The sequence below is a fragment of the Dreissena polymorpha genome, chromosome 1 (assembly GCF_020536995.1).
Source record: "Dreissena polymorpha isolate Duluth1 chromosome 1, UMN_Dpol_1.0, whole genome shotgun sequence".
NCBI lineage: Eukaryota > Metazoa > Mollusca > Bivalvia > Myida > Dreissenidae > Dreissena > Dreissena polymorpha.
Genome location: NC_068355.1, coordinates 172,059,606 through 172,072,095, shown reverse-complemented (window position 1 = coordinate 172,072,095; position 12,490 = coordinate 172,059,606). Strand labels below are relative to the sequence as shown.

The following is a 12,490-nucleotide window of genomic DNA, read 5'->3' as shown; positions in this document are numbered from 1 at the left end:
CGGATGAAAATATTTTGGATGACATGTTAATTTCATGTTTTTTTTGTAGTGTTTAAACCAGTTTAATAATATGTTATTGATTTTAAAAACACAACTTCCATGAACATAATTATTTCAAGAAAAGTCAATATATGATACTGCACGGTTAACTCAAACTTTGTATCCAAGAGAAGGTGTTGAAATTAATGAAGTGCAATGTTCTTAACTATCGTGTATGCTCCTTTTTAATCACTAATGAGTCATTGTTCCATTTGTGAATCCTGACTCATGAATTGTGGATATGATTGTCAATTGCTCAACAATCCATATATATTTCTGACCATTTTATAATTTTCTTAATATAAGTTATGAATTGATCTTAGAAGTCAAATGTATTACTTAATTAAATACATTTAAAAATATAAAGAAATAATCTTTAGATTATCATAATATTCTCAGGCCTGTTGGTCTTAGGGATGTGTGGGTTGATGAGCAATTTCTCCTTTTATCACAATGATTTCTACCCTACCTGATCATTTCCTTCATATTCCATTTTAATTTAATTGACGTCTGCAACCTCTTTCAAATTGGGAAAGTCCAAAATGTGTCGTTTGGTAAAGGGTTAAGGCATTTTGATTACTATGGGTCTTGTGAATCTGTTTCAAATCAAATGCGTAGATTTGATCTTCAGCATCTAAAAATATGTGACATAGAAAGAACGACAATATCTTTTGGAGAGATAAATTTACCTACGTTATAAGCAAAGGACCTGGAGGCCGTTTTATCAACATATCTTATCTTAGCGGATCTTATCTTAAATCCCTCACTTACGATTTCATTTACGATCCGCTAATACCCGTTTTATGAACGTTGTCGTAAGTATCGAGTCGCAGCTAAGATTTTAGCTAAGCGTACGATCTGAAATAACGCGAACCAGTCAAAAACGTCATCACTCGATTTCCCGCGTTATGTCAAAGTCGTCTGTTGTCATAACAAGCAAGATGGCCGACAAAATGAACAAGGGGAAACGAAAGCCCAATTGGTCGGAGACGGAGATCGCCTGTTTAGTGCAGGCATGCACGGACAATAACTCGTTATTGGTCAGTAAAATGACTATTGAAGTGACGAACAAGAAAAAAGAAGAGTTCTGGGCGGACACCTGTGAGAAGTACGTATAGTAAATGTATCGACATCGTTTCTTAAAAAAATATTTAAGCGATTTATGTCTGTCAATTTTTATCATAATTGTTCCGATTTATTTTATTTAAATTCATATTTTGTACCTTACTCAACAAAAAGAAAAAGTTTGTATGCATGTTTGCATGTTGATGTTAGTTAGAAAATAAGCGGAATCATAATTTACCGCGTTTGAACTTAGGTTACATTGACAAGCTGCTAGTGTATGCTTATATAATAAAAAAATTAGCAGACGAATAATCGAGTTTTTTCGATGATCAATCAATATATTATTAATATGCAGTAAATTTGAAGGAAGCATTGCATATTATTAATATTGTGTTTGCTTTTAGGGTAAATACAATTTTAAAGGGATATAATAAATTATCTCCCTTTTCTAAAGTTGTATTCTCATCTTCAATTTCTTACACATTTTTGCTTCCTACGGTATACATGTATATATATTTATCTTGGTACATTACAATGCGTACTGTATAATACTGTTTTGGCATATCATGTACGACCCAGTGTGCATTATATTTCATAAATTATAAATTAATTTCAATTGTTTTTGTAAACACACATCTAAAAATAATCAATTTCAGAGTGAACAGCGTTGGCTTGAGCAGCCGCGAAGTTGACGAAATAATAAAGAAGTGGACGGACCTTAAGGTACATAAACTAATGAAATCTCATGATTCTTTCCACAAAATGATTATAAAAAATTCACAATGTCAGTCACTAATAAGATTTTAAACATGAAATTCAGGTTTAATTTGTGTAATCTAAAGTGTGTATGTCAAATAACTTTTATACTCTTCTTAAGAGTCAAGCGAAAAAAAAGAAAAGAACAGGCGGCGGGAAGCGAGTCTAACAGGAGGCGGCAAAACCAGCATCTGTCTCACAGACTGGGAGCAGAAGGTAAAATTTGAACTTTGATCTATACATAGAAGCATACTGTAATTAACCTTTTCATATCGATATTGCACGGATTAATAATTTGCTTCAATTGTTGTTGTTCCTGTTTTCTATTGAAGATAGTAGCCATTCTACCAGAAGAAACACTGGTGGGAATCGACGGTGGATTAGACACGTTTCAGTCCAGTTCATGTATGTCATTACTTTTTATATATTCTGACATATATATAATAATTATTACTGTATTTATGCACCATGCATCAATTAATCGCTTATTTCGTTCATCTGTTAAGTGTTTTAATTGAATTTCTTTTCAGGCTCTAAACAACAAGCATGTGTTGACGAGGAAACCTCAAGCATTTCAATTGGCCACGAGTTGGTAAGATAATTAATCAAAAACACAGTATACTTATGGCACATTTATTATTGTAGGAGTGTCAATGTTACTAAGCAAATAAAATATAAAAGGTCTAACAATGTGTGTCATAATAACAAATTAATTATGCGGCATAAAGTTCGTTAAAGTTTAAGTTACTTAATTGCAGTTACGATTGTAATAAATAGGCTCCATCAAAATATCTTTGTCATTGAATGTACATGTTTGCATATATGACATAAAAGTTATTGGTTTCTTACTTGTAAAATTATAAATAAGTTTACGCATATTTATGACCTAAACTAACATATTGGATTACTTATGTTATATAAAAAGTCATAATCATTCATATATAAACATTATAGGAAGATGCGCCAAACAGCCCGTGTGAGGCCAAATCTGAACAGCCTTGTAAGAGAAGAAAGATGTAAGTTCCATACAAATTAAATATTTATGCCCCCCTTCGAAGAAGAGGGGGTATATTGTTTTGCTCATTTCTGTCTGTCGGTCGGTCTGCTCACCATATGGTTTCTAGATGATAACTCAAGAACGCTTCGGCCTAGGATTATGAAACTTCAGCCTTTGTAACTTATTAAGTTGTATGATAATACATTTTAATACTATATCCAAAAAAAATTGTGCATACATTTAAACCTAAATTTCACAATTCATTTTCACAAATGTTCAATATAAAATAATTTGTTGCTACAGAACATTGTCTGATGTGCAGCTAGCACAATACACGTTCTTCATTGAACAAACAGAAACAACCCGGTTAAAAAGAAAATTGATGGAACAACAAATTCTGACACAAAAGGCTGCGGAGCAGTACTTCATTGAAAGCAAAAAAAACCTTGCCCAAAATGTATTGGAGAATTTTTTAGAACAGTAAGTCAAATTATTATATTAGTATCTAAACTATCTTTGATTTAAATAAAAACATTAATATAATGACCCCATAATACATTTTACTTTGGAAGGGCTCATGGGTTGAAGCATATTGACATGTCTGTCTTTATATACATCATTTACACAAATGTATGCTAAACCAGTTTTAAAAAAATCATTAGTTTATGCACATCTCTTAATGTTACATTAATGTTACAATGTTACCATTTTAGCATCACTTTGCATTACAAATAATTTGAAACATGACATGTATTTTATTTTCAGATAGTGTTCCACTTCCTTTGTCCTTGGAGGCGAACAAAAATGTACTGTTATGTTTATTAGCTAAGTATTAAAGGAATAGACTTTATTTCCACTTTGTGATAATATGAAGGAAACATGAAAACATCACAAGCATTGGAAACACTATGTCCCCATATATTTGACATTTGACCTTGAAGGATGACCTTGACCTATCACCACTCAAAATGTGCAGCTCCATGAGATACACATGCATGCAAAATATGAAGTTGCTATCTTCAATATTGCAAAAGTTATGGCAAATGTTAAAGTTTGACGCAAACAAACACACATACCAACAGACAGGGCAAAACTAATATGCCCCCACTATAGTGGTGGGGGACATAAAAATTGTGTCTTATAAAAAACTACAAAAACAGACATAGAAATTTTCAATAATAACATTCTTGCAAAGCTTTTCACCAAATTTGAACATAGCTTAAATATTGTTCACAGAAATATGACCTGACTTTCATCAACAAATAGTTATATGCATGAAGCCCCACATGGATAGATCACAATGGCTTACATAGAGTACTTAATGTACATGTGAGGTTGATTGGTGATTGTCGGCTCAGGTACTACTTTAAAGTACCCTGGGTACTCATAAGTATACTACAAAATACCCCAGGTACAGAAAACAAACTAAAAAGTACCCCTGAATATGGTGGGGTGCCTTTAAGCGTATTTTCCATATCTGGGCTACATATTAGTATACACATGAGTACCAGGGGTACTTTTTAGTAGAACCTGAGACGACAAAGACCAAATAAGCATGTGAACTTTGAACAGCAGCTACATAAATAAGTGAATAATTTGCTGTCTGTATGCTGATGCATGACGGTCATTTTGAACTTGTGGTGCAGCGTGATCAACATCATCAGCCTCCTCAAAAGGTTCTTCAGGCAGTGGCACTTGCAGATCGACACACAAGTTGTGAAGACGCATACATGCTGCAACTACTTGGCAGCATTTGTCTGGCCGCATGTATAAGCATCCTCCAGTTTTATGTAGACATCTGTTATTGGAGAATACAAATCAATATGATCTAAAGATTCAATTACAATGTCCAATTAATTATTATACTAATGTTCGTAATGAATACAATTTTGTTGATATACATCTTGAGATATTAATGAAATGTAACACTTAAATGGGTAAAACAATGAATAAATAAAACAAAAAATTTACTAATTTACGACATCCATTTCTATCAACATCTGGACATGTATATGTAAGCAACTTTTAAATCTTTATCAAATGTTTTTTTACTACATGTGTCTCCTTCACTGATTCCCAACATGTCACATTAAGATACATGTAAACAAACACATCAATCAGTCATTTCAAGAGCATTGTTATATCGCAAAATTTTATATGTGCTTAACAAATGAAAAAATAACACATTTGATTTAACATTTTGTACAACTGCTATTCATTTTAAAAGATCAACGGCATATTTTCAGCATACAGCAGTCACAGTTTAGGGTTTTATCAAAAGATGTACAGACAGACAGAAAGGATTTGTCAATAAAATATATTCTGTGGGAAGATTCATTGTGCTTTATTGGTGTCATATGTTGATTAACTGAATGTTTTTGGAACTAAATTAACATACATGCAGTATATATACATACCTAAATCTACTCTTGAGAACTCCAAAAGCCCTCTCCACCACCATCCGCCCACTTGACTGGGCATAGTTGTATCGTAACTCTGCATCTGTTGTAGGTCTAAGTAATGGCGTCAACAGATATTTTTTCAAGGGATAGCCCGAGTCGCCCAGCAAGTGCCCTTGGTGGTGTTCTTCCAGAAAGGTCTAATACAATTTTTAAAATAATCCAGGTTAACGTTTGAACAATCATCGCTAAAGTGGTTAATGCATGTATCTGAAGGATGCTCATAAGCTTAACGCAATGTACCTGGCCTTGTGGTCCACAACTGCTTGGACATTTATGGCATGGAAGCCTTTACGACACACATAAATGGCTTCATTTGCTGCTGGGGCAATTATTGGAATGAGTGTTCCATCAATTGCACCAATTGTATTTGGAATGCCACATTTTTGAAAAAATCCTTGTTTGACAGAAGCAAGTGCAATTCCAGTTGGAAACCTGTAAAAAATTACACTATGTTATAATTAACAGTTTCTTGTTAAACTGTAAAAAAAATGAGAAATACACATTTGGCAACAAAACAAAAGCATGTGTTACAAATAACATTTTTAAACACTAAGAATGTTTAATCATACATATTACAGGTAAAATATTGTGTTGAGAATTCTCAATGACCACCATGTTGCCAGTTTTAATTAAATAAATTTATCAAAATAATAGGTTTTGGAAATTGATTGTACACATAATAAAGTGTTAGATATATTATGAACAAAACATAAGTAAAAAGTTAAATCAATGAGTTTAAACCTATTTATTTAAAGTCAATTGCATAGAAAGTACTAACATGTACTTATTTGAAACGCTCTCGAGTCCGTTTCCTGTGCCTAATCAAATACTTGGTGTCTTTGACGTAGATCTAATGAACGCTCCCACACTGGGGAATGAACCCGTGACCTCCCAGTTGCTAGGTAGACAACATATCCATCTAGCGACCGGGAGGTCACAGATTCGATCCCAATTGTGGGAACGTTCTCCCCTAAAGTCACCAAGTACTGGTTTAGGCCCAGGAAATGAGGGAATTACAAATAAGTAGTAAGTCAGAAGTAGTTAAATCAATTAAATACTAAATCAAATATAAATTGCTCAACAGTAATTTAATATTAAAACCAGTTCTTTGAAAGTTTTCAATAAATATTAACTCATTAATAAGTTTTAATATGAATTTAAAACAAACATGCTTACTTTACATTATCAATTCTTAAATTAACAGCATCAACAAAGGCTGCAATAATATTGCATGCACTGGACCTGAAAAACAATTCATTGCACAATAATTTGACTATAGCTGCTCATACTTTAAGAACAAACTATTAATGTTTTATGATGCCCAAAATAAGGTTATTAATGTTTTAGTTAAATGACATTAAAAACATGTCTTATTCCATTAAAAGATCAACAATGATGTACATAGAACTGTAACACTATTCAGGAATCCACATGATGAGTTTTATGTAGATCTTTTTACAGAACACATTAATTCATAACCTGTTGTTTGTCATGTTTAAAGTGGAACATCAGTTTCAAAAGGAACATTATTATATAATAAAACATAAATTGATATACTTTTAAATTGTAATTATTATGTATTATTATGTATTAATTCACAATACATTCCTTCCTTATAGTGTATCTACTATCTTATGCGAAAAATTACCTGCTAATTCCATGAAGGTCAGCAACCTCAGACAGAAAATCACCTTTCGCCAAGTACCTTAGACTCACAAGCACCTACCAAAATAATGCACAAGAGTTTGTTTCAAATATGATCATTTAATACAATCACACAAAACAAATATAAGTAAATCAGACAAATGGGAATGATGAAAAGTAAGCAAGCATTATTTAAACTTAACATCCTTGCAAATTTGGTACTAATTTTTACACTGATGGGTATTTCAATTGTCTGTGATTATTGAGCATATAACAGTACATCACACAGGGACATAGTTGTTTTATAATAAAGTGCATGTCTGACAACCAATTCCAGATTATTATTTTTTATTGAAATATATTCAATTGTGGTGTGGTCAATATAGACCACCTTGGCTACGTGAAAATGTGAATCAACCACTGTGCTAACCAGACATCATTGTGGGATTGAAGTTGCTCAGCTGAACATATTCGTGTTCATGTATTTTGTAAATTCCTATATCTTATTTTGACAGAACATTGGTAATGCTCATGTATGATAAGTTTAAGACTTCTAATCATCAGAGAAGATATTCCAGACATACTACCGTGAATCATTACAAGTACAACAACTTTAAAACTTTATCTGAACAAAAATCATTAAACTGTGTCGAAAACAAACATGTTTAGCAACGTCCGAAATATGTAATGTCCGACTACTATTTCAACCTTTAAAATTTAAGCTATAATGGCAATGAAACTGTCGTACTTTAAAAGAAACGATAGAACATTTGGTTTTATGAAAATCGAGCAAATGAAAAGAAATACTTATCCTTTTAACGGCTAGACAATCCATTATCATACAAATTAAAAAAAAAGTTTATTCTCTCTTGTCATGGCGACCCTAATTATGCCCCTTGGACGTAGCGATTTATAAACCGAATTTATAAAACGCTATCACATGAAAGTAATCTCAATTGAATATGATGGATTGAGAACAATTGGATGCAAACCTGCGTTAGGACAGGTATGGACTTCGATCTTCTCGTCGGTTTTTGTAGATCGTCCCTTAACAAATCGACAAGCCGATAAATGGATTGTCGATCTAATCGATAGCGACTCAATATTTCAGCGTCTCTAAGATCACTGAACCCCTTTCTTTGTCGAAACAGCCTCCTTTCTCTCGGTCGTGCGACGTCTAACGCTCCTATGGCCGCCATAATAAGAACGCTAAGAGTGGTCTCATCTCTCTTGGTTAACCATCGTCTAAAGCACGTGCGGCGGCCATGTTTAGTACAATTTACGAACGCTAAGAGTGGTCTTACCCAGTCGTAGCTTTCAGCACAAATCTTACGACATCTTAGCTGCGATTTCTTTGATAAAACGGTTCGCAGTACTTACGATAAGCGTACGTCAAAATCCTACGAATCTTACGTAAGATCACGCTAAGATATGTTGATAAAAGGGCCTCCAGTGCAACAATTCCCGGGCTTTTAAGTCTGTTTAGTTAACACGGTAGTAACTTTTTCCATATATAAAAATGCTCACCCTTCCAACTTTAAACCCACAGTGGGACTAGGGATAGAAAGAGAAAGTCACATGCTTGAGTACATTTCAACCCATGCGCATTGCACGTTTTCTTCGCAAAGAAAAAACAGTGGAGCGATACAGGGCCATCATGGCCCTCTTGTTTTAATTCTTTATCATCTTAATTTATAAAACATAATGAGCCTTATTTATTACTATCAGATAAATATATTGATGACAATGTATTTACATAAAGTTGTACACAGACTTCTGGGTATCGATACAAAGGTTGGTATGCTTCCTAATGATATGCTTCATGAGCATTCATTGGACAAACAATAATTTTCTGATAATGTGGGATTAGCTGAAATAATTCGCGTTCAGAATAAATCTGCCAAGAGTCTGCCAAAGCAAAAATCATCAAAAGACTCTATGGCGGCAATTTATATTGACTAATGTGGGATATGTATTAATTTATATCTTTCTTATGAATTTGAACATTGGAATGAAGTATTTTTCTTAATCTGACATACATTCAAAAATTGCCAGCCACTGCCAAAATGGAAACCCTAACCCTATTGAATTTGCAGGTTTTTAACATATTTAGTGTGTTTTGTTTGTGATTGAGGATTGTAAAAATATAATTAAACAAACAGTACCTCAAATGTTCTCTAAATTAATTTATGCTGCGGAGTTGGTTTAATACATAGTTACAAATCACATGATGCTTTAAAGCATTTTTAATAAGTTGTACATGTTTGGTGCAGTTCCCTGTTGTTGCTTTTTCTGAACTTTGTCAGAACTTTTTTTCCCTCTATTTTTTCATATTGTGTGCAGCATTAAATATGCAAACACTTAAATTGCCTTTTTAACCCCTTGGGTTGAATGTTTGACTTTTTCAATAAATTTTAATGTTATTTATTATTTTAATTGACAGATGAAAACACTTTACAGTATGTATAACATTATAACAACCATAATATTGAACATAAAAATAAACTGTTTATTAATTTCTTTGTTTTTTAGATTTTAAAATAACATAAAATATATATCATATTTAACAAGAAAGGCAATAACATTTGTACCAAACGTGACATCATATAATAATGATTCAAATAAGTTCTCATATTGCAATTCTTAATATCATAAAGTATAATTTAAAGGTAACAAACACTATAAACTGTGTCTGTTCAGCATTTATGTGGGAAAACATGTTTATAAACATACAATTAGATTTTTTTTTAATTAAAATGTGACTTGTTGTCGATTAACGTTTATCCTTTATTAGAGACATATTATTTGTTATTGTCAAAGGAAGGTTTAGGAGTAATTGGTAACATATAACTGAATATTGACAGTCTCGAAATGCAAGTAAATCAGTAATGATAAATAATTGATTATCAATAGAAACATGTTGGCACGCTGTAAAAGAACACTGAAGGTAAAGGGCAGTTCTTAACATGTTTACCGGTAATTAATTTTGACGTTTGAATGTTTTTATGCTTTATTGATATATTAAAGTTCATATAATTCATGTTCTGATACTAAACGTACAATATCGCTTTAGCGCGACCATTTTATCGACTGTGAACACGTGTATAGGCACTATGGGTGGCCTATGTAACGCCATAAAGATTAAACTATATCCAGACGGGATAATCACGTGACAAACAAGAGGGCGACGTCCGTGCCGAGACAGTTATTTTTCGCCGTTTTATACCCTTTAATACGTGTGTTTAATGTTTAAATGGCGCTCACTTTCCAGCCATATCAGTAAAATGGTGTTTATTGCGTATTAAAATTCGCCATATATCTGGATGTTACTCCCTACTTTTTTCTGAATTAAGCTGTTATCTGGTCATCGAGATATAGAGCGAATATTGATTCAAAATACACGCTTGTAACTTTCTTGCTAATAACGAGCGGCATTTACAAAATTAATACAAGTAATAAAGGGTATAAAACGTCAAAAAACTACTAACTACTTACATTACAGTAAAGGCGCATGACATTGCGACAGGAGAACCTTTATCTTAACATGATGACTTATAACAAGAATCGGACCGTGCTCTATGTGCGTTAAGTGTCGCACAGGCTTATCAGGTACGACACGTTCCGCTTTTATGATGTTTTTCGTTTAAAGAAAGTCTCTTCTAAGCTAATTCCAGTTAATGCGGAAAGTGTCGTTCTTAATAAGCCTGATATTCCCGTAAAATACATATCTCAAATTGCTAATCAATAGATTTACAACGCATAAAATGCCAAAACAATACACTCGTTATTTTGTTCGCACTAATATATTACCGTTTTCTCTCTATGCACAATACCAACACAAAACCTTTCTTCAGAATGAGAATAATTCATTTTCTTTACACATTTGTTATTGATTAGAGAGATATTCTTCAGAATGAGAATAATTCATTTTCTTTACACATTTGTTATTGATTAGAGAGATAAAGCGGCGAAATTGTTAAAGTACACTTTTTAATACGGACTATTAGTTTCATGATAGATAAAACTTATTTATCAATGTTTGATTATTATTTTTCGAATTATAAGTGTCGCCATTATTTACTACATATATGATTGATCACGGTCGATAATTGTTGCGGACGACAGCACAGAGCGTATCACATGTGTAACCATTACTTTTTTATCCCAGCTTCAAATCCATCGTTTACCAGTTATCAATAGGTTACTTGATTTAGAACGGTTCTCTTTGTTCGCAGAGAGATAACAATCCGTTCATTCAGCTCAAAGTGTTACTTTGTTCATAAATTAAATTCTCTGTCTCCTGGGCTATACTGATTTACAGCAGAATGAAATCATTTATTTACGAAGTATTTACCCGTACCTATGTCCTTGAAAAGTAAATCTACAATTACACTCAAGATTGATTTATGGAATAAATTTGCTGACAATACAGAGTGCCTGTTTAAAATACCACGAGACTATGACGTAGCTTAGTGAACTTGGTAAAGTTGTTAAACAATAAGTATTAATCATAGTTTCTTAATTTACTGCTTTGCAATTTAGCAACCGTTCCACATTAATCTTTTTTTCAAATGAGTCGCGTTCTGAGAAAACTGGGCATAATGCATGTACGTAAAATGTCGTCCCAGATTAGCCTGTGCAGTCCGCACAGACTAATCAGGGACGACACTTTCCGGTTTTATGACATTTTTTGTTTAAATGAAGTCTCTTCTAAGCAAAAATCCAATTAAGGCGGAAAGTGTCGTCCCTGATTAGACTGTGCAGACTGCACAGGCTAATCTGAGACGACACTTTTCGCACATGCATTATGAACAGTTTTCTCAGAAAACGTCTCAAATAATAAACATTGTATATCAATGTGTGAATGAATGTACCGGTAGTTGAAGGACTGAAATCTCTCACGTAAATAATAACGCAGTAGCCGACTATTTTATTCGGTAGTGATTTCTCGCTAGGGTTCTAAGAAAAAACGTTATTTGCACTAGCTTAACAAGTAAACAACAAAAAACATCCTTAAACTGCATACTTAAACACGAAAACGCCTTTGTTGTAAACAAGCGTCTTGTGGCTTGTAATTGCCTTGCGGTTGTCACGGACGGTACGAGGCATGTCATTAATAACGTGAAGCGTTTTATGTACACCATTGAACGTAAAGGCTGCATGAGAACGTCGCTATATGTATATATATTGTATATATATATATAAATTGTATATATATATATATATATATATATATATATATATATATATATATATATATATATATATATATATATATATATATATATATATATATATATATATATATATATATATATATATATATATATATATATATATATATATATATATACAGCGTGGGTTTGTCAACTGGAGTTAACAAGAACCTATACAACGAATAAAGATATCAACTAAAAGTAAGATTTATATAAGTAACTATGTTCATATCTTATATTTATATAAGAAGCAAACGTCAGTAGTAAAATTACAAAGAGTCAGTGTTCTCAAAAATTAACGATCACAGAAC

The 12,490-nt window shown here is 32.6% G+C and overlaps 1 protein-coding gene and 1 long non-coding RNA gene across 2 annotated transcripts; one reads left to right on the top strand and one right to left on the bottom strand.

The window, feature by feature from the left end:
• The first annotated feature begins 745 nt into the window (after positions 1–745).
• LOC127861193 (uncharacterized) lies at positions 746–3,646 on the top strand. Its single transcript, XR_008040105.1, has 7 exons — positions 746–1,147; positions 1,761–1,827; positions 1,982–2,076; positions 2,193–2,265; positions 2,391–2,452; positions 2,815–2,876; positions 3,161–3,646. It is a non-coding gene; the product is annotated as an uncharacterized LOC127861193 (long non-coding RNA).
• A 1,891-nt stretch (positions 3,647–5,537) lies between these two features.
• On the bottom strand, positions 5,538–8,411 carry LOC127864486 (putative nuclease HARBI1). The gene is made up of 4 exons (XM_052404118.1): positions 7,956–8,411; positions 6,968–7,041; positions 6,496–6,561; positions 5,538–5,751 (listed from the first exon to the last, which is right to left on the bottom strand). The coding sequence occupies exons 1-4, from the start codon at positions 8,160–8,162 to the stop codon at positions 5,538–5,540; spliced, it is 561 nt and encodes a 186-aa protein (XP_052260078.1). The 5' UTR covers positions 8,163–8,411.
• Between the last annotated feature and the right edge of the window lie 4,079 nt (positions 8,412–12,490).